The following is a 23,174-nucleotide window of genomic DNA, read 5'->3' as shown; positions in this document are numbered from 1 at the left end:
GAATTGAGCTGTTGGAAAACCTGGGAGTGCTTCATAAAATAACAAGAGGTAATAACTATTGAATATCTCCTGGAACATATAAGAAACAGACCACTATATATAACAATTATCCTGATGAAAATGAGTAACGTGTGCAATTAATAGCAATAGACAGATTTTTGCATTAAGATGTTAATGATTAATTCCCACAGTTCCTCTTAACACATAAAACATTAGATTATCCATCATTTCAAGTTCTCAGCCAAAATGATGTCCGGTAAGCCTCATCCTCTCTCTCATGTAGTAGTAGATTGTAGTAGAGGACCATTAGCCGGTGCTACTAATGGCTGAACAGGCAAAGTACTGTGTGATCTCTGGATCCGTTCCCTAGAACAACAAACAGTGGAATTAGAAAATATAATGGCCGTCAGAATGAGAATTCAAGTCCATCTTCTTGTAGGGCACAACTTACATGTTAAGAGGATGTATAAACAATACACTACTGAGGGGGACATTTCTGAGACTGATGCACAGATAACAGAACACAAAAGTTGCTGTAACTCAGCAACCAATCAGTTTTTCTAGTACAGTTTGAATAAATTAAAGGCAGCATCTAGAGCTCTTTAGCCTCAGTGAGCCCACTGGTTGCTAATCACATGTTAGTATATATTATACTAAGGATGTGGTTCCCAAACTGGGTTCTGTGGTACCTGGGGTGCAAATAAATTACTTGGGCCACCATATTTGTAGGCTGGGCCATGTGCTACCTGTTAGCCTTAGAACGTCAGAGTGCAGCCAATTACACAGGCTGCACTACTTGTGTGTGGCTGTGCTGTACAGCCCCATCTGTCTTCTCATTTCTCCTCCCTCCTTCTCTGTGCAGCAAAGTGAGAAGAGGTTAATGAGCACCAAATATTTGCTGCCAATACAACAAGGGTGAATGAGCGCTCTGCACAGATTCCTGTCCTGATGGGAGAATTCATTGTTGTCTCTTCTTCACCAGTCCAGCCCTGACTTTGGTCCACCCACCCAAGTTTGTCACATCCTCTGTGTGCATCTCTGCTCCCTCTCTGTGTCCCTATCTGTCCCTCTCTATCTCCAAAATGTAATATGTACCTGTTTCTCTGTCAATCCTTTGTGGGTATATCTCCCATTGTCCCTCATCCCAGCTATTCCCCCTATGTTTTTTTGGGGGGAGATTCATTTAAGTATGAAGTTCCAACTGTGCACACAGCAGGTTATTACTGATGAAAAGTCTAGCTTACTCTTGCTTGCACCTCTATGGGGTGCAAGAAAAAACGTGTTAGGAATTCCCGTCATAGGACCCACATTGTATTAGTGCACAAGGTTCCAACAGAACCTCGAAGCTAATGGAGGAGTCTATTTACTAAGCTTTAGATGGAGATAAAGTGGACAAAGCTAAAGTACCAATCAACCAGCTCCTAGCTGTCATTTTTCAAACACAGCAGTTAGGAGCTGATTGGAATGCACTTGATCTTAGTAAATAGCTCCCCCCTGGCCTAGGGATGCTGTGAAAAAAATGCTGAGGACCTAAGGGGACCATGTACCAAACAAAGTTTGGGAACCACTGTACTAGGGTATGTTAACCATTGAATGCAAAAGAACCAAATTGTAACTCACTTGAAAGCTTTTTCTTTTTCCCGATCAGAGAAAGAGCGTGCGGTTTTTGAGAGAAATGCGGATCGGTAAGTTTGGCCACTTGTGGGTTTGTTGATATCGTATCGACCAACGCCGACTGGGTTCTGCAATGTGACAAGTACAGTAGATTAACTGAATGTGAGAAACAAGGGGACTGGATAATCCGGAGGTTCTAATACTCTGTCTAAGACATAAGCTTTCAATTTGAAGACAGTACTAATTCAGGGTCCATATTCATAAACGTGGCGAACAGAAGGAAAATGCTAAAAGTATTTGAAACTATTTTTATACTATAAAGCAAAAAAATAAAAAGCTTGCTGTAAATGTGAGTGCGAAATACCCATAGATCTCAGGGAGTTACTGTGTAAGTTTGTGCAGAGCAACCCAAAATCTTAGGAAGAGCTAACTTAGGCCGAGTCAGCACCAGTAATGCAGAAATAAAAAGAACATCTATATTCTATGCACAATAAACTTACATTACTTCCAAAGAGGACTCTGCATGACTTTCTGTCAAATCGCTTAGCAGAGGTCAGGAAGGGAACCGAGGACTGCCTCACAGAAGCGAACACTGATTTTACATCATAGGAACCAGGACCTGGGGAATGCTATCATGAAAAACAATAGATCAAGATGCAGTGACACACAGTATATTAGTATAACACAGGCATAACAGGCCGCACAGACACTTCCTGTAAGAACTCTTGCTGCGCGTACATAAACATTGCAGATGTTATTGCCTAGGTGTCATTAGTATTGATGCTGGAAGCTAGTCACTAGGAGGACTGTCACAGATCACCCCACTAACCATGTGCACTTTATTGCTCCCTCTAGGGACTGATTCTGAGCCAGACAAAGTGGCGTACGTGTTTGCGCTCTTCTGTCACAGTCTCACCTGTGACTTTATGCTAATTCTACAATAAGCACTTGGTGTACAGCCGTGCGCAGGAATGTGCAAGGACTGAGACAGCCACTTTGTGCATCTGTAGGTGCTACATTACTGCTTGGTGCGTCACTGCTAGGTGCAGATTCTCCGTCAGAGTGTGGCCTCCAATGCACGCAATTAAGCATCTGATTCCAAAACCCCTCCTGCGACACACCCGCAAAACTCCCATAACACACCCATAAGATGCATCTTCCTGTGTCAGAAGAGCCACCTCCCAGTTACCGTTCAGGAATGCCCAATACATTTCTGATTCCATGCAAAGGTATCATTGGGTCCTGCGACTTTGTACCCACATACTGTGGGACGCTCAAGCTGAAATTTAAACGCATGCAAAGTTGAAAAAACATTGACCAATGCGAGAATATCGGCATTGGAACATACTCATAATAGGGCTCAATGGGTACATTTACTCAAGTGAGTTTTTAGAAGTGGAGATGTTGCCCATAGCAACCAATCGGATTCTAACTATTAGATTCTAGTTAAATGTTAAGTAGAATCTGATTGGTTGCTATGGGCAACATATCCACCTCTAAAAATTCTCACTTTATTAAATATATCCCCTAGTGTCTTCATTTACCTTTATGTAGCATATGTGGTGTAGCACTTGCATGAAAGTACGTGATCACCAGCCAGCATCAGTGGGCTACTATAATTATATATGAGACGCAAGAGTGGGATGGCCAAGTATAAGCTTCCCCAATATATCATTTCTGCACGATTCATGCTGCCCAATAGACACCAGCACAGCAGTTCCAATGCCTTATTTAGCCCCTCAGTTCCTTCCATCTTTAACATACTGTATGTGCAGTCCTTTTAAATAACCAGCTCTGGAAAGCTGTGTTCTATATGTACAGTACATACATTTTGTATTAAGGAATGTATCAAATTCAGGATTCTGTTGGAGACTTGGATGGACCTTAACAGCAACTCAAACATTTGGGATTCATTTAGATCCATGGGATTCAGCCAACTAAACCCAAATTCTGAGCTTACAGGAATGTTAGTGCACAAAACACTTGTTACAGCCAGGAGTCAAAATACTATTTTATCATGCTAAGTCTTAATATGCAATTAAGTAATGGAAACATATTATATGGCCCATCCATAGTTGTGTACATTTGCATAAAGGGTGCATTTGTATACATTCACACCCATCCAAGTTTCCATGGTAATACAGGCTAGATTTTGAAGCAGACATCCTGCAAATGGTTTGTACTGGATAATCAAATCCTGAATACTGACAAGTGGCCGGGGACAGTGGGCAAGCGAGCTGTAGAATATCCTGTCCGTTGGAGTTTTTGGAAAGCGATGAATTGTTCCAAACTTGCCATGTTTCTTTTTTTGATCATTTTCAAGATCTTCAATGAATGACTTTGCATCAAAGTATCCTAGCTCTGTCTGATAACATTCCTAGGGATATAATGAAACAGACATAAATACACACACAGAATAACCACCATATTCTGGCCACTTGTTTTTGCCTTTTTGGGAGAATGTAGGTGGGTTGAGTCTAGCACGTGATGTTCTGAAGCTATATCATGTGCACTGTGAATATATTTCATACACTTCTATTAGCACATTCAGTCATATTTTTAACCTCCATCTGTATTGAATCAGGAATACTAGAAGCAGAATTTAGGGTTGGCCATCGACCATTGATGATTGGCAACCATCGATGGTCTGATGTCGATCATAACTAGTTTTACCGTCAATCGGAGGCCACCAATGGTGAACATCAATGGCAAAATCCAAATGGCTAATGCCGGCTGTGTTCAGCGCATGCGCAGAGTTAAACCATTGATGGCTCAATCATTGATGGTTTCTTACTGATGGTTTGAAACCATTAGCCATGGATAACAGAGCCGTTGTTGGTCGACCCTAGTAGAATTTTGTGCACATGATTGGCGTAGCAGCACTGATAGCAGAAAGGCCGAGTTTTGCATAAAAAAAAAATCCTGTGGATATTCATGTCCCTGATGTCCACTCAAAGCACTAATCTTATAGGTAGGCATGGTATGTAAAACAGTATCTATGCTTATAAAGTAAATGCAAAAAAGATGAGGCAGTTTGTGTCCAGTTCTCCAAAGAACAGGAAACCCAATGTAAGGGCCGATGCAGATTTGAACGTAACTTTGTTTTGCAATTGGCTTCTGAGTGTTTTTGTGCTGTGTATGCTCCATAGCTGAGTCCTATGCAACTCAGTCGCATGACCGCTTCGCAGGCCTATCAACAGAATTGCGTGCTATGCAGAGTAGTGTGTACACAGCGATATGGCTGTTATCAGACTGGTGCATTCATAACAATGGTGTCTATGAAAGCGAGCAAATGCATAGGGACAGTGGGCTGAACAGATGGGACAGCACAGTTGGTATAGTGGTTAGCATTGCAGACTCACAGTTCCAAGATCAGGAGTTCAGTTCCTGACCAAGGCCTTCGGCTCTCCCAGTTTCCTCCCAGACTCCAAAAAACATAGCGTAGATTTACTGACTTCTGATAAAAAAGGACCCTAGTGTGTATGTATGTTCATGGGATACGGACCATAGATTGTAAGAACCATTGGGGCAGTGAAGGACTGAATTGTTCTTTGTAAAGCGTAGCATTATATATTCTAAATGTAAATAAATAAATGCGTACAGCTCTGCAAACAGGTGATCAACCACATTAGTTTCCTGTGCGCACAGTAGCGTATAACTGCATCCAACTTACATTCAACCCCTCATCGGCCCCATAGTGTGAAACTTGTGAGATTATTATATATATAAATAATATAAAATAAGAGATATGGTAAGAACTTACCTTTGATATCTCTATTTCTGCAAGGTCCATAGGGTTCCACAGGGATACCTTGGGTTATAGTCATGGCTTGGCCATCGGGCACCACACAGTTAACTTTGTGCTCCCAGTATGCACTGGGTCCCCCTCCCCCAGGCCAAGGCACCTCAATTCAGTAATAAGCCAAGGCCATAGGAGGAGAGAAAAAGAGAGAAGGAAGTCTGGAATACACAAGAATCACATTCTCACAACAGGGAGACGGAAAATCGGTGACCAGAACCAGACCCATATGAAGCACAGGGCGACAGGGTGGGCTCCTTGTGGAACCCTATGGACCTTGCAGAAATAGTGATAACAAAGGTAAGTTCTTACCATCTCTCTTATTTTCTGCAGCAGGCTCCATAGGGTATCCACAGGGATACCTTGGGAGTTCCCAAAGCAGTATCCTCAACGGTGGGGGCGCTCCTGTGCAGAAAGGAGCTGCCCATGATGGACCCACAGACCTCATAGAATGAGCAGTAACAGAGGGCGGAACAGGAATGCCCTCATGACTGTAAGCCTCAGAAATCGCCATGCGAATCCACCTGGCCAACGCTTGCTTGTTGGCCGGCCAACCCTTCTTATGGAAACCATAGAGGACGAACAAAGTGTCCGACTTCCTAAGGGAACTGGTATGGTAAAACCGTAGAGCTCGTACCACAAGGTCTTGTGAGTTAAAGGCCGGCACTACAATTTCCCCATTAATGTGGAAACTATAGACCACCTTAGGCAGGAACCCAAGGCAAGTCCGAAGCACTGCCCTGCTGCTGTGAAAAACCAGAAAGAGCCCCCAAATCTGACACCCTCCTGGCGGAAGCAATAGCCAGGAGAAACACAGTCTTAGCTGTGAGCCATTTGAGATCCACTGAGCCCAGTAGTTCAAATGGAGGTCAATTCCCAAGGAGCCACAGTAGGCACAAAGGGAGGCTGTATGGGAAGAGCACCCTGCATAAAAGGTGCGAACATCCGAGAGTGGAGCAATCCTCCACTGAAACCACAAAGACAGTGCGGAAACATGTACTTTCAATGAGGCTAGACGAAGACCCTTATCTAATCCTGCCTGGAGAAAAGCCAGAACCCTGGATATCCGAAATACCTGGGAATCGTACCCCCTGGGGCGACACCATTCAAAGAAGGTATGCCATACCCTGTGGTAAATCCTGGCAGAAGCAGGTTTCCGAAGCATGGATGTCTCAAGACCCACGCCGTCAAAGACAGACGACTCAAATCCGTGTAAACACAAGGACCCTGAGACAACAGGTCCGGACGTTGAGGAAACAGCAACAGAGCGTCTATGGAGAGACTCTGAAGATCTGAGTACCAGTGACGTCCGACCACACTGGAGCCACCAGCAGGATCATGCCTCCCTCTTGCTTGAACTTCTTCAATACCCGAGGAAGAAGGGAGAAAGGAAGAAACAGGTACGCAAACTGGAAGGTCCACCGAACCGACAGAGCGTCTACCAGGAGAGCCTCTGCGTCTCTTGTTCTGGACCCGTACACTCTTAGCTTGCATTTGTATCTGGAGGCCATGAGATCTATCTCTGGAAAACCCCATTTGTCCACCAGGAGTTGGAAGACCTCCTGGTGAAGTGACCACTTCCCTGGATGTACATCGTGTCGACTGAGGAAGTCCGCTTCAGAGTTGAGTACTCCTGGAATGAACACTGCCGTATGGAATCTCATGCATGAACACCGCACATTATGCACAGTTAAGCTGCTAACATGACGCTCAGTAGCGAATGCACAATATCCTGCATGCGAACGCTGTTTATTAGCTGCATGCGTGCACATCTGCCCCAAATCAGATAAACCTAACTAGCGTCTTTACATCAAACCCCACATACTCACACATTACATATTCACATACAAGGTTCCAAACGCTTTAAGGTATAAGATTCAAGTATGCACATTTACTATAATTGCTATGAAATAAAGATTATTTTGTAACTAAGGTTTTATATGTGATAAGTAAGCCATGTTTGGTATTGTACTGATGCATACTCTCTCAACAGTATTCCGGTAACATCGATGTAGAGATCGCAACAGGCATTCTCAACTTATGGACCGCAGAGACTTCAAGCAACAAAATGAACATTATATGACCAACCATTAGGATTTGCATGAGGTGGGAAACCAGAGACCACCAGTTGTTAGAGGCTGGACTGTGTATATTTGAACCAACCTGTTAAATGCCTTGTAACATATGCCCTCTCCTTTAGGACCAATGGTATTAGCAACAAACTTCTCTATTGTGTTGTCTATTTCTGGAGGGTATAAATATGTGTGCTCTGACCCTGGGTTTCGAGTCTTCGTGCTGAATGCTGATTGACGAGGGGTTTCTTGCTGATGCCTACATCTGTCCAGAGCGCTGCGTATGTATAACTGTACTTGGGTCTGTATAATTCCTTTGCGCTAAATTTGTACTTATAACTAGCGTGTAACTGACTGTACTTTTGCTTGAATAATATTTTGTGCTTTGGAACCACAGGTTCTAGGTCTGGAGTCTTTATTTACTGTATAACTGCGTACGCAAAATAGCGTCGTCCTTAGAGGTTTATAGGCAGGATATCAGAAGGTATAGGCAGGGGTGTATAGAGGTTCAAAGGCAGAATCCTTAATCCGACCATGTGATCCATCCCATCTGAAGAGGATCAGCCTCTGTAGAGGTCTTGAACGAAACTGGGCATATTCCACCATGTCGAATGTCGACACCATGGAAATCAGTAATCTCAATGCCAAGTGAATGAACACCTGGCGACCCTGGAGACAGGAACGTAACCTGGTATGTAGGGCTGAGATCTTCTCCTCTGTAAAGAAGATTCTCTGCTGCTGAGAGTCCAACAGTGCTCCCAGATGCATCATCCTCTGAGATGGCATCAGTGAGGACTTTTTCCAATCGATCAGCCGTGAGTATGCAACACCGATATTGTCAGTTGCAGATGATTGCGAAGTACCTCCGGAGACCCTGCTAGGAAAAGCAGGTTGTCCATGAAAGGTAACAGGCGAACCCCCTGTAACCGCAGGCGAGCCGCCATGACCGCCATTACCTTGGTGAACACCTGCGGAGCCGCGGAAAGAACAAACGGCAGCGGTTGAAACTGGTAATGGTGATCCAATACAGCAAATCTGAGAAACCTCTGAGGAGCCGTAGCAATGGGGATATGCAGGTAGGCATCCTGAATATTCAGGGACACCATGAAATCCCCAGGTTCCATAGCTAATATAATGGAACGTCGAGTCTCCATACTGAACCGAGGGACCCTCAGAGACTTGTTGAGAGCCTTGAAGTTGAGAATAGGACGGACAGAACCGTTCGGTTTTGGTACCAAAAAGAGATTGGAATAAGAACCCATCCCCCTGAGGGACGGGGGGACTGGAACTATGACCCCGTCTTGGAGCATAGAACTTACCACTTTCTGGATTTCCAGAGCCTTTGTGGAATGAAGGCCTACCTCCGGAGTGTAGGAAACAAAACTGATGGGGAGGCCTTCTGTTGAAGGAGAGGGCGTACCCGTGAGAAACCACTTCTCTGACCCAGGTGTCTGTGATAATCATCCACCAGTGCTGGGCAAACCAAAGAAGTCGGCCTCCCACCCTAGGGGTTCCCCAAGGGGAGGCCCAACTCATGCTGAGAGTTTGCCCTAGGCTTGGTGACAAGGCGTCTAGCACTCCAAGGTCGCTTCTTGGACTAGGGTGTCTTCCTGGTGGCTCCTGATGGCCTGGGAAAAGACTGCACCTTCTGCTTACCTTGAGGACGATCGTCTTTTCAGCCTAAGTAGCAGTCCTAGACGGAGCCTGAGGCGATGGCAGACATGCAGACTTTGCAGCTGCCAATGTACTTACAATTTTATCCAGGTCTGGGCCGAAGAGGACCAGACCATTAAACGGCAAGCCTTCCAGGCCCTTCTTTGAATGCAGACGTGGAATCTAAGAACGTAACCACCACGATCGGCAAGCCGAAACTGCTGCTGCTGAAATCCTGGAAGTAAGCAGGCTAACATCCAACGCTGCTTCGCTAATATAAGTAGCAGAATCACGGATACTACCAGCACCGTCTGCTCCTCAGAAGCATCAGAGGAGAATGACGATTAAAAAGCATCAGCCCATTTTTCCATGGCCCAAGCCACCCAACAGACCGCCATGAGCAGTCTGGCGAATCCCCCGGCCAAAGAGTAAATGGATGTTAAGTAAATCTCTACCTTGCGGTCCGAAACGTCCTTAAATGAGGACATAGACGGCATGGGTAAGATTGCACTCTTAATCAGGCGTGTCACATGGGAATCCACCTGAGGAGGGGTGTCCCACTTAGTGAAGTAATCCTCTGCAAAGGGATAAGAATATGAGTCTCTTTTGGGGCTGAAACATTCTGCCTGGGAATTTCCACGCTTCCTCCATATGGTCCACCAGCTGACCAGAGAGGAAAAACTGACGCCTTACCTTTTAAAGTATGCGTAAGACGATGCAGTCTCAGGGAGACAGTCATCCTCCATAACCCTGCGGAAAGCTTTAATTAGCCCGGATACATAAATCCTGCACTTATACTCAACCGCTTAAGTGGGTCGTTCCGAGTCAGATTCCGGGAGCTCCCCTTCATCTGACATCATCATCGTCATAATGTGGTAACAGTGGCGCTACTAATGGTCTCTCAGCAGGCCGTAGAGCGGGCACCTGCAAAACGTCCGTTAAGTTCTGTACTGTGGCGGACCGAGGGCCTGATTCAGAGACGGATGCTCTGAAAGAGCGCTCGCTCTGATTCAGGGCGTTTTTTTTTTTTGTGCGGCCTCCAGGCAACTCGCATAGCTGTGGGTGACCACCCACAGCTATTGCGACCGGCCAGGCCATCGCGACCATCGGGGCTTGTGGTAGGGTCTTGTGGACGCAAGCCTCAGAGAGCTTCCGGCTCTAATAGAGCCGGAAGCTCTCCCACTGACATCACTGGTGATGTCAGTGGGGCCACCCACAAACGGCAGGCGTTCGCTTGGGAACGCCTCAGTTTGTGAAGCCACCCCCCCGCCACGCCTCCAAAATGGTGCGAGCTGTCGATCAAAATTGATAGCCGCCCCGTTTTGGTGCAAGACCCGGAGCAACGGAGCGCTCGTCACTAAGCCGGGTCTCACGCGTGCGCACGTCAGAGCCGGCGCTTGCGAGCGGGTCTGAATCAGGTCCAGAGTGCTCACCCAGGCAGGTTCCTCTTGGGACAGCCTCTGAGGAGGAGGACCCTGTGCCACCATCAACTGCCCCGGTGCCCCAAGTACAGGGGAAGGGACTGCCGCCTGATGCGTGAACCCCAATTGATGGAACGCAGGAGGAGCGGACAATCGCCCTACCAAGGCTTTAACAGCTAGTTTAAGCGCCGCCCAAGGAGGCTCCTGGGACGTGCTGGCCACTACAGGGGTGACAGGCAGGGACAAACAAGTGCTGCATATCCCATCCTGCGGAAACTCTCCCTCCCCCACACATGTTACACCTGGAACAGTGAACCGGGGGTAGCACTATGTGCGGAATCCTCACTACCAGATATGTTAGTATATGACCCCTTACAGTAAGTAAAACACTACCCACTGTGAGGTTTAATATCCACCCTGACAGTAGTGTGCACCAATTAGGGTAGAACAGAGCAGAAAACAGGGACAGTAAAAATGGATGACAGAAGAAAATATACAGCTTTGCTAGCATAAAGTCACATACTGTGCAGAAATAAATGCCTGCACTAACAGCGCTATCATCAACCACTCAGATGCTAAGTCTGAAGTGGGAATAGCGCTACCTGACCAAACATTAAGCTGTAGGAGAGGTAGGATGGTGGGGGACCCAGGCTCCACATTCCTACTCAGCGTTGCTGTGCATCCAAGATGGCCACCGTGCGTTCTGTAGGCGGAGCCGTGGGGAAGGATCCCAAGCACCAGCGCGCCAAGCCTCAGTAGAAAGGCAGCTGGTGCAGTGAGAGAGGGGTCTTTCCCATAGTCTAAAACCGGAAAAGCACCTTCTCTGGCAGGCCATTAACCCTCAGGATGCTGGAGCGCTTCCTTAATGCTCCAGCCCCATATCCCTGGTGGTCTAGTGGTAGCGCAGGATGAGTACCTGGCTCCACTAACTGCACCCCTCAGGTAGCCCCCAGCCCTGAGGACACTGGACTGTGCCACAGTGGGCTCCGTCCGCAGACGCCCCCTGTGCTTACCTTGTTGCTCCCTGTGCACCTGACCACAGTCCTGCTAGCTGGGACCCCCAGAAAAGCCTGCCGAGTTCCCTGGTTCAGTACCGGTGGCTCAGCGCCAGCAGGGGTGTAGGTGGGGGTAGTGGGGGCTTCCGCTGGACTGTCCCCACTAGCCGCACTTGCAGTCTTCTTAACTTCGGGGCTGTTTTTGCCAGCAGCCCCCATGCAGTGACCCGACTATGGCCGGGTACCAACTGAAACTGAGGTGCCTTGGCCTGGGGGCGGGGTTATAGGAGGGGGGCCCAGTGCATGCTGGGAGCACAAAGTTAACTGTGTGGTGCCCGATGGCCAAGCCAGGACTATAACCCAAGGTAACCCTGTGGATACCCTATGGAGCCTGCTGCATAAATATATTTTAAATAAACAATTTAAATGTTGTTTTCTGTATTAGTTCCCTAATCGTAAACAATTATAGACATTCCACCCATAACTGCACCAAGTGGGACAATAATAACACCAATTTGACCTACAATGTTACAAGTTTCTCCAGATAAAGTTGGCCAAATCTGGCAATTTCCACATACAATTTATTCATTTACCACCCCTGCAGTGTCTTTGATCAAGAGGTCATAAAATCTTGTGGGTGGCTGTATTTTATTGTACTGTATTGTATTGTATAGGGTGCAGTTATTCAACCTCACCTCCTGATGGTCAGATCTGCCTTATTCAGAGATGTACGCAAACCCAATGGTGTGAGATCTGTGCATGTGCAGATCTCGTTCTGAGAGATCGCTAGCAGTGCCCCCTAAGCCACAACATGAATGACAAGCTGCGGCAGTTTGGGGACTGGGTGGTCTTGAAAACAGATGTGTCGGCCCCGTTTTTGAGGCACGCCGTGGCCAGTGTCTGCGTCTTGCAACACAGGGTTACTCAGATGGCAGATGTTTCCACAGAGTGAGCCGATGCTGCACCCCTCGGATCTGCAATGCATACAGTAGGCGTCATTTTAAACTAGACGCCACCTGTGGCATAAGCATATTATTGCACAGCCGCTGCATGCAGAGTCGCAGTCTGTGCATTATCACCCATCTCTGATCAGGCCCAGAGTCTTCTGGATTTCCAAGTTGGCCACAGAACAGAGAAGATTGCTTTTTCTTATTTTTTTAAACAAGGGAATATTGTGATCATTACATGATAGCCATAAATCACAAACAATACTTAAAGAGAAGTATACCATTTATATAATAATTGAAAATAAAAAAGTACAGGCATATACTATTGTATACCTCCTGTACCGTTCGTCATATACTGGTTCCCTAATTTCTTATATTCAGTTTTATACATGTACATACTATATGTGGTCAGCATCTTCCATTCAATGACCTCTAATGGAAGCGTTCCACTTTGTAGCATACTTACAGGTGTAGCAAAGTGTCCGTACAGGATGTGCTGTGATCTTGGCCCGGTGAATAGGTCATAAGGTCCTCTTTTACCCACAACGTGCTTCAAGGTTTCATCTATGGAGCATTTTAGGTTGTAGGTTCCTGGTCCCGGCACACATTCCTGAAATATGAGCAGTGCATTAGGAAAGCAATGACACACGGCCCCTCTCATCCCATAATCACTTACATTGCTGCTTGCTGAGCCACATTTAGTCGTTTCGCTGTCCATTATACCCTTGGAGCTGGCAGACTCTGAAGCCCTCTCTTCTAGGAGTGTGTGTGGATTCCCTGCTTTGCCGTAAGTTCCAGGTCCTGGGGTACAATTCTGTGTGGAGGACAGAAACAGGAATCATGAACAAAATAGATCACATAGCAAACATTCATCTGCATGTGACATCATTCACACACTGCCAGGAAGGGGGTACAGAACTGATTCAGGTGTCTATTTATTAAGAGGAGAAAAGTCCTTTCTCTGGTGTTTTCACCAAAGGGCTTTTCTGTGCTTTTATTACATTATTAACAGATTAGCACCAGTGAAATCAGTTTGTGAGGCTTACCCCCGCCCCTATAAATCTCTATGGAGATGGCAGCTTACTGTAATTTATTCAGATTGCGTTACACTGTACCCGACAACGGGGACATGCAAAAATGGAAATACTTTGCTTCGCCAGCGTCGGGTCAAGCTACCGTGTAAAACAGAGGGGGCGCTGCCAGGGCATGCTTATATTACTGTGACCGTTCGCCGGCAGCACTAGGCTGGGAATTGGTTAATCGGTCCCATAAATGCACAGTGTGTACCTAGAACTAGCCTACAGTTTGGCTGACCCACAATGTGTAGGGGATCATTGTGCATATTCCTAGAACTCCTCTATCACTGTTTAACATGCTCTACCTTTAATTCGTCCTTGAATCGCACATCTTTAGTGTTACACAGTCCTCGCACGCTGGCAGGTTTCTTTTCCATTAGCTCCAGAAATGACTTTATGTTGTATCGACCCGGCCCCATGTTTTGCTTCTAAAGTAATCAAGCATACAAACGTTTCAGAAAATTGATTCATGTTTCCCAGAGTGTAAATTACAGCTTCACCTCACCAGCAAACGGTTCCTCTCCCATGTTTCCTTGTACAGGACATGAGGCATCACAGTCAGCCGTTCTGTTTCTTCTGCTCTTTTCCATCCAGGCGTAGATGCAACTCGCTCCAGAACGAAAGGATTATAGGGATTATAGGTTCCAGGCCCTAAACGTCTTGCCTGGATTAAATCACAGTCTTTTTACAGATACAATTTATGTCCAACATTCACATTCTTACTTAAAAATAAGAAAAAACGTGAAAAATGTTTTCTTTCTCAAGAAAAACATATAGAGAAAACCAGTCTTACCCTATAAAATACAGCCCTGCAATCAACAGAGGCTTAGGTAGATGAGGGACAGAGGGGGTAAGTGGTGTCCTGTGACCTCTAAAAGGACATTATTGTTATTCGGATGTAGCCTTGAACTGTACATCTTTCATAAACTTTCTTGAATCTAAAATCAACTTCATCAACTAGATCTTATTTAATAACATGGTGCAATGAGCATGAACTGTTTCAATCCACAGCAACCAACCAGATATCACTTTACAGGACTCTAGAGACACAAATTAATTTATGTAGTTGCCATTGGCTACTGCATGTTCCCCTCCTAATATTTTATGAAATATGTTCTTTAGAGTTTCTTAGCCAGTGGTGTATCATATATGTACTCACTGTCTCTGAAGTTGCCCTCTTGCAGTAAGGTACTTGTGTGTAGGAACCAGGTTTCTTAAATTCAGGATAAACCGCAGATACATCAAATCTATGGGATAAGATAGAAAATCTAAATGTAACTATTTATGTAAAAAAATGTATTTGTTGTTCACTCATTGGTTCGTGGCTAAAAAGTGTGTAAACATTAAAGAACAGTGGGGCCTGATTCACTACGGATAACTATTGCAATCGCGGCTGCGATTACGCACACAGGTGTGCTGAAACAATATGCTAATGAAAGCTATCGCAATGCCGTCGCACAGCCAACATACAGACGCCCACTACCGCTATGTCACATCCGTAATACCTTGCAGTGCTGTGTATACATCGGGAACATCGAGTAACATCGGCCCCTCACGCACAATTACAGCAGGTATGACCTTACTCAAATTGCTCGTTGCACGCAGTGAGTACTCAAGCTGTGTATGCCGTCGCAGTGGACAATTTATGCACGTCCATGCAACGGCGTTCAAACGGACAGGCACGCCAACGTTTCTCCAGCCACTCCTCCATCACCACCCCCAAACACCCTCCTGTCCTTCAGTCTGTGATGGCTTTGTATCGATCGCAATGCTAACTCACGTACGCGCACTGCAATGCATACGAAGTACGTACCATCGGCCGATTTGCGATCCGTAATGAATCAGGCCCAGTGACCGCAAGCCATGACTGATTCTACATAAGTAACTAATTGCTTCCTGACCATATGATAGAGGTTCCCAAACTCGCCATACAGTCCATGTTTTAAGGATATCCATGCTTGAGCACAGGTGATCTACCGTATATACTCGAGTATAAGCCGAGTTTTTCAGCACAAAAAATGTGCTGAAAAAGTACCCCCTCGGCTTATACCCGAGTCAAGTGTAGCGCTGACCGGACGGAGTTCGGTCAGCGCTACACACTGCCAAACACACAGCCGCCGGAGCCGGTTGCTGCGTGTTTGGTGTAATCAGCAGCGGCTGAGAGTCTGTATAAATCACCGGGACTCTTGGAAATGGTTGCACCAGTTGTTTAGCAGATTAGAACTTAGATGCTGACTAAGTACCGCCGTGTGTAAAGTGGAATCCAGTTCCGACTTATATATTAAAGTAGGGTCATATGTTAATTTTTCATATATATACTGCAGTGTCCAAAAGTTGATTATCTAATTCCTGTTTGTACTGGAGAATATTTTGAATATTCAGGATTGAGGATGTTCATGGACACCATTGTTAATACACCGCTATTTAAGGTAAGCTTCCTTATTTGTCACACTTTTGCACCCTGATGACAAGACCGCCCAGGTCTTGAAACGTTGGCGAATAAAGTCACTTTTCTTCATTTATAAAGACCGTGGAGTGCCGCCTGTAGCTGTTTTCTGACAGACATCGCATTTTTACATACATACACATATATATATATATATATATATATACATATATACACTGTACAAAAAAAATAGGCAGCACTCGGAGACTGGATAAGACTCGTGAAACCCTCAGCCGAGGGACTTTTAATCAATCATAGGTCGACGTTTCGGGGTCTTGCACCCCTTCCTCAGGACAGCAGAATAACACAATTCAAACAAACAGACATATTTATATCATAACTACTCACCACTAAACAGGCGCCATGCACACCTGAGCTCCGTCCAGCAGCCGCACTTCCGGTCGCGGCAAGTCCGCAAAAACCGGAAGTGACAATTAGATATCAGGTCTAAAAAATTTGAGAGGAGAGGGTATCCGGTGGAAGAATTGATTAAGGCTAGACAAAAAGCATTGTCTGAGTAGGGAAGAGTTATTGAGAATTGATCCTAAGGACAAAAAGCTAAATCAGCTACCATGGGTCCATGAATACGATGTTAAGAGCAAATATACCAACAAAAGAGCTAAGAAGTTATGGCCCATTATTACATCTGATCCAGAGCTAAAGTGTTTGCACAATACTAAACTATTACCTAGCTATACCAGAGGGAGAAATATCAAAGATCTGGTGGTTAAAACTGATGTGACAAATTTTTTAAAACCTATGCCTAAGCCCAATTTCTTGACACGTAAAGATGGATGTTTTAAGTGCCTAGGGTGCACGACGTGTTCATATCTTGAGACCGGGGATACCATACTCCATCCATACTCGGGGAAAAGATATAAAATTAAGTGGCCTTTGACATGTACCTCTAGATTCATCATCTATGTTATTATATGCCCATGTGGCCTATATTACATAGGCAAAACTGAATGCCAATTTAAAATCAGAATGGCTCAACATAGATCGGCAATTAGAACAGCTATCTCCACTAATGGTAGTGAACAACCGGTAGCACGCCACTTTGCGCATAACAAACACAGTATAGCGACCCTCAGATATAAGATTATTGACCATGTACCCTTGTCACTAAGGGGTGGTGATAGAGGAAGGAAACTCCTGCAATTGGAGACACAGTGGATCTGTAGATTGGATACTCTTTTTCCTCGAGGGTTAAATGACTCTTTGGGTCTTATTAATTTCTTATAAATTTGTGTAATTTTGGATGGCTTTATATGCCAATGTTGTGGATCTTCTATGACATGAATATGTTCATTAAGGATTGTATATGCATTTAAATTTGGTAGTAGTGGTGTTTTTGTGCCCACTAGATGGCTCCATTTCTCCATTATGTAGTATTGATTTTTTACTTGTCATATTGATGACAATAAGAGGCAATGTCATTAGTGGCAAAATGTTTTTTATAGTGTTACTAATGCATTTTTTATCTTTAGTTATATGTCCACGTTAGAATATGTGTATTTTATTTGAGTATTTATATGTATGTGTATTCACTTTACACTTTTTGTAAGTATCACTTTTTATACACAACAAAGTTTGTATAATCCTTTCTGTGCATGATATTTGTACGCAGATCTTATGTTTTTTACACAGTGTACATGTGCTGAGATATATACACTTTATGGATCTATTGCATTATGATAATGACTAAGTTTGTTCACGATCGCACTGTGTATGTTATTGCAGGTTGCCATGGCGCTGGGTCCCGCCCGGGTGACGTCACTTCCGGTTTTTGCGGACTTGCCGCGACCGGAAGTGCGGCTGCTGGACGGAGCTCAGGTGTGCATGGCGCCTGTTTAGTGGTGAGTAGTTATGATATAAATATGTCTGTTTGTTTGTATTGTGTTATTCTGCTGTCCTGAGGAAGGGGTGCAAGACTCCGAAAGGTCGACCTATGATTGATTAAAAGTCCCTCGGCTGAGGGTTTCACGAGTCTTATCCAGTCTCCGAGTGCTGCCTATTTTTTTGTACAGTGTGTATTGGGGGTGCTGTCCTCCTAATAAGGAAGGCACCGGAGCAAGGTGTGGGCTGTTTGTCCAAGTTACACTGCGTGAAGGAGTGCCGGAGTTGTTGCTTATATATATCTATACACACACACACACACGTATAATACGAGGGCAAATAGCACCCTGCCCTCCAGGAGGGCAAAAAGCGCCCTGCCCTCACAGCCTGCGGGTGCCGTCTTCACCCGCGGGACGCAGTGTCCCGCAGGGGGAGAAATGTGCGGTGACCCAGTCACCGCCGGAGAATAGACGCCGGGTAGCATCTATTCTCCCTCTCTGCAGCGCTTGGGGGCTGCCCGGCGTGTCCGTAAGTGCCGGGCACGCCCCCAAGTATGACGAAAAGGGAACGCGTCTTATACACACACCCCCTTTTTGGGCGCGCGCACAACGTTGCCCTCTCTAGCTCCGGCACCCTGCCTGCCGCCGGAGCTAGAGTGAACACTAGGACACTAATATATATATATATATATATATACACACCCACACAGGACACTATAGAATTATATATATTTCTGCTGGTGCATACCTGGTGCTGCAGTACTGTACAATAATATTGGGCAGTTTGCTGCTGGGCGCTGGCAGCCTGGCTCAGTGCTGCATTACATCTGCTGCCTGGTCTGAAGTCTGAGGCTGACGGCGCAGGGGCTAGAGACAGAGCAAAGGCTCCGTCAGCCATTTTTTTTTTTTAACTCCATCAAGCATCCAGCTGCCTGATCGCATGGAGGGGGATCAGATATTGAAGGGCGGGCTGAGTGTGAACTGACCTGGCGTCCCGGCAGCCCAATCCACCCCCATCCACCCCCGGAATCAGTCCAGGAGGGGCGCATACATAGCACCAGGACTCAGGGAACATTGAAGACTGGAGGCGGAGCAGCAGACTGGGCCGGCCAATGACATCGCCGGCACAGGACCCAGGCAGCTGCCGCAGCCTCTAGCATTGTGAGCCATATTCAAGTAGAGGTGTAGTTTTCACCTGTCCGACTGTTCGCTTCATTCGCCTGTTTCAGAGGCGAATTTATTCCATGCTCGTCCCCGCTTTTCGCCTAATTCAATTGCAAGACAGGCGAAAACGGAAATAGGCGACTGCGGAACAGGCGAAAAATACTGAAAGAATTGGGGAAATGAGTCTGTACCCCAGAAAAAGATATATTAACCTAGGGAATCAATATAAATGTGTACTAATAGCCCTAATAAGACTATTTTGGGTATTTAAGTTGTGTAAATTGCTTGCTATTAGCGTCTTTGTAAAAGTGGTGAAGAATGGCATAAAGCTGTATTTTTTGGTGAAATTAAGTAAACCAGTCAAATTTGGGGTGCTTGAAAAGGGTGCTAGCATGTTTTTATGTCTCTAAAGTGAACTTTTAAAAAACGTGAAAAATCCACCTGCTGCATGCACCTGCAATCCCAAAAACCCCTGACCCATACTTGGGGACCCCCAAGAAGTCTATTTCGATACTTTTAATGTTTATCCCCCCACTTTTTAAATTCTCACCCCAAAAATGACATGTCTTTTTTGGGGTGTTCTTAGGTTTTTGTTTCTGTTTTTTTTGCAGATTTGTCCTTTGGTGGGCTGTCCCAAGGGGTCTGAGTTTTTTCACCACGTTTACACCCCAAAATAAAGATTTTGCATTTCTTTTCACCAGCTATTGATTGGAGAATCATTTTTGGAGAATTGTTTCCACTTAGGCGAAATTGTCCTGGAATTGAATTTGGCGAATTTTTTTTTAGGCAAATTTTTCACAAAAAAACAGGTGAATATGGCTTTTCGCCTCTAATTGAATTCCCCTCTATGTGTGTCTGTTTAGTTTGTCTTCTCCGCGGTTGGGTGGGAGGGAGCGGGTGTAATGGGCGCCGCCACTGGGATTCACCGGGTCTCAGCCTGCAATAGTGGCTTCTAAGAGAGGGAAGGCAATGCCCTCTCTCCAAGACAGCCTCAGCGGGCCGCCCATCAGGTCCCGACGCTCTTAGGCAGCTGCCTAAAGCTGCCTAATGGAAGCGCCGGCCCTGGAAGTGTCAGCTTATAAAACCTGCCACTACGTAAATAAAGCCCCTATAGTGCGAAGTTAGAGTTCAGCTGGAGACTATGGTGTATCCCTTCATGAGTGTTGGTGCAGTATTATATACATCAATTACCAGACCATATTTCAGTTTTTCGGTTATTCCAAAAAAATATATTTTTTAAAATGCTTTTTGTGCCCTGTTGTATGACACCTGACAGGAAGATCTCAACAGAAGGACAGCACTAGAGCATTTCATGGTAAAAAAATATTTTTCTAAGTTGGTTTAATTTCACTTTATTTTTCTATAAACATTTAGTTCTAATTTTAAGTTGCATAACATATCTGCAACTGCACGTTTAAATGTATTAACATGGGTGGGAGCTTTCATACTGCTAATCCTGCCACTAGCTAAAATACACTATAGGATTTGACGGCAGATAGGAACCACTTGGCCCATCTAGTCTGCCCATTTTATTTTGGTAAAAGAACCGTATATGATGCTTTAGAAACATAGACTCTAGGGAAATAGTGCACATTTATCAACAACATAAAAAATTATATTTCCATTTAAAATTCGATTCGCTGTTTACCAAACATGAAACTGGCATTTCACCTAAAAATTTTCAAAGTGTCTTTTCAAGGTCATCAAGGCAAATTTACATCATTATTGGTAGAGTTCAGTATAAATGGACTTTGTCATTGTGTAATGTCAAAATGCCAAACTATTGGAACAGTGTGGAGGGTCAAAGAGCCTGATTCATTACGAATTGCACAGCGAAAATATGCAATCTCAGTGCCATCGCAGCCTAAAATAAGGATGACCACTTCTCCTTACTCACATCCATAATACTTTGCAAATCTGCATAATCATCGGTAGCAACGAGTACCATCAGACCCTCACGCACACTTGCACAAGGTCAGAATTTGCTAACCTCATCGCACGCAGTGAGATCCCAAGCTGCATATGCCATCGAAGTGGCATTTATGCACGCCACTGTAATGGCGTTCAAATGCACTGGCATGTCTGAGTTTTGCCGACCACCCCCCCAATCACCACTCCCAAACACTCACTCTGTTATAGGCATGTGTAGTCACTGCGATCGCAGTCCGATCGCAGTGACATTTGCGCACTGCAATGCAAACGCAACAATCGGCCGTCTTCGTGCATAATCGCAGTTGCGATCAGTAACGAATCAGGCCCAAAGTGCAAATAGGGGTGTGTTTACTTAATACAGAGTATTATCCTTTATTTCTTGCGCTGCTTATACATGAATGACTTACACCAATATTGTACCGTGTAAACCTTTTTTTTATCAGGAGACATCTGGGCATTATAGAACAGTTCTCTACTTGAAAGCAACTTCTATTACTATAATTGATGCTGCTATTATTCTGGTGCCATTTCAATTATAATCTATGTGATTCCCACTGTTGTCACATTCTCATTATTGCATATATTTTGCCACATTTTGGACTCAATTACTAAACATTATTTGTCCATATTATCTATTGTAGGCATTATTATTCTTTATAAATGATTGTCTATCTCCCCTTTAAAATACCTTGGGCTCATTTCAGCCATCTACTTAACGCAGGGGTGTATCTAGGGGTCCGAGCACCCCTGGCAAAGTAAAGGACCTGCGCCCCCCCTCCCGCTCCCCTCCTTTTTATAGGAATAATTATACTTTCTAATTATAACTTAAATATTTGCAAATAAAAACAAAATTAATCAGTTTTAAAAGAACTAAAAAACTCTTTATGAAGCTATCTGGGGCTGCTATGAATAACAGGCACACAGGAAATTAACTACTGCACAAACTTCTTACCCCGTTACCCTCCTGCTCATCCCCCTTACTACACTATGGGTGGTATTCAATTGTTATAGTGCTCCCAATCTCCCGTCTAAAGTGACAGGAGATCGCAGGGCGCTTTTCAATTGTTGCAGTTTTTCGCGCTGATCGCGCCCAAAGTGTTCAGGTTTAGCCGTGTAAAGCAGCTTCCCCTGACCAAAGTGCTGGGCGCGACCGCGAAAAGTGATGTTTGGGTGCCCAAACAGGTCACTTTTCGCACATTTCAGCTCGCAACCCGCTGGGGCTGCGAGGGGCGTAACAATTGAATACCGCCCTATAAGGACAAAGCTATCATTGGCTACCCACTCCACTTACTTGGGTTGCAGATTGCTGGCAGGTCTCTGGTGGGCTGGAAGACTGCTGGGCCCTGTCACTGGTAAGCAGGCTGCTGGGCTCCCTGGCTGGTGCTGGCTGCTGGGCTCCCTGGCTGGCAGGTTGCTTGTCTAACCAGATGCAGCATGCAGACTCAGCATAGGGAAGTAGAATCCATGTGCAGGTGGAACGCATAATTCCTTTCTACTTCCCTTCCTGTGTACACACAGCACAAGTCCACTCACCACTATACAGGCAATCATTTGTCCAGTAGCCTGTCATTTAAAGTTTGTCCCACCCCCACCATTGGACCTTATCCAATCAGCGTGGGGTGTAGTGGACGGGTGACAGAGAGGACAGAGACAGAGACAACTTCAAGTACTGTATGTAATTTATGTGTTTAACACTTTGCTGCCAGCCAATTTTATGCGTTGGGGAGGAGGATTTGTGCTATAGAAGCTGCTGCCTGTGACTAAGAGCAGACGCTGCCTCTTGCCTGTCTGCTCTAAATCAGTGATCCCCGCAGCAGCAGTACACACACGATACACAGAGCAGTCAGGGAGGAGGGAGGACGGGCTTAGGCTGCTCAGCTCCAGGACAGCGTGTCCTGTCATGCTGCAGCTACATTGTTTCACATACATGATAGAAGAACTAACCAGCCAGCTGCTGTGTGTGTGTGATAGCGCTGGATGTAGATACGCCCCTGACTTAACGATACATTAAAGAAAGTTAGGCTGTAACATTATAGACCTTCTCATACACCAAGGTGTGCTGTTATGTCTCTGTTTGCTTTAGTTTCCCACTGTCCCAAAAGCATTATATTCCCGCAGCCTGTGCGTCCTGGGCTGGACATTTGTACCTGGCCTCCTGGCTGCCGAAGGGAGCTCCACTAAACTTCTTCTTCTCCGCCATACCTGCGCCTGGTCACC

The 23,174-nt window shown here is 45.3% G+C and overlaps 1 protein-coding gene and 1 long non-coding RNA gene across 3 annotated transcripts in view; one reads left to right on the top strand and one right to left on the bottom strand.

Moving 5' to 3' along the window:
* Window positions 1-72: 72 nt before the first annotated feature.
* On the bottom strand, window positions 73-23,174 carry LOC148453627 (ciliary microtubule-associated protein 2-like). 2 transcript variants are annotated; one of them, XM_088461885.1, is made up of 11 exons: window positions 23,105-23,174; window positions 22,249-22,461; window positions 14,737-14,824; window positions 14,083-14,241; window positions 13,883-14,005; window positions 13,178-13,315; window positions 12,968-13,111; window positions 3,824-3,991; window positions 2,115-2,243; window positions 1,621-1,742; window positions 74-366 (listed from the first exon to the last, which is right to left on the bottom strand). In XM_088461885.1, exons 4-11 carry the CDS (start codon window positions 14,128-14,130, stop codon window positions 276-278), a joined length of 963 nt encoding a protein of 320 aa, XP_088318011.1. In that variant the 5' UTR covers window positions 14,131-14,241; window positions 14,737-14,824; window positions 22,249-22,461; window positions 23,105-23,174; the 3' UTR covers window positions 74-275. The 2 variants fall into 2 exon arrangements, with proteins under 2 accessions (XP_088318012.1, XP_088318011.1); XM_088461886.1 differs by lacking the exon at window positions 23,105-23,174 and having other exon boundaries at window positions 73-366; window positions 14,083-14,187; window positions 22,249-22,485.
* LOC148453626 (uncharacterized) overlaps window positions 22,597-23,174 on the top strand; it is a 29,395-nt gene continuing 28,817 nt past the window's right edge. The window contains exon 1 of the long non-coding RNA XR_015874881.1: window positions 22,597-22,628. This is a non-coding gene — a long non-coding RNA (uncharacterized LOC148453626). The remainder of the gene's footprint in view (window positions 22,629-23,174) is intronic.

Source organism: Taudactylus pleione, unplaced genomic scaffold (genome assembly GCF_031769625.1).
Source record: "Taudactylus pleione unplaced genomic scaffold, aTauple2 ptg001123l, whole genome shotgun sequence".
Classification (NCBI taxonomy): Eukaryota; Metazoa; Chordata; class Amphibia; order Anura; family Myobatrachidae; genus Taudactylus; species Taudactylus pleione.
Note: the sequence above shows the minus strand (reverse complement) of the source record. Positions and strands in the feature narration are given on the sequence as shown.

Excerpts from the sequence above, each read along its gene's own strand:
- LOC148453627 (XM_088461885.1), bottom strand. The coding sequence starts at position 14,130 with ATGCCTCATGTCCTGTACAAGGAAACATGGGAGAGGAACCGTTTGCTG. Across the intron at positions 14,006-14,082 it reads GGGAGAGGAACCGTTTGCTG|AAGCAAAACATGGGGCCGGG; the intron begins GTGAGGTGAAGC and ends TGATTACTTTAG. Across the intron at positions 3,992-12,967 it reads ACGGACACTTTGCTACACCT|GAATGTTATCAGACAGAGCT; the intron begins GTAAGTATGCTA and ends TTATATCCCTAG.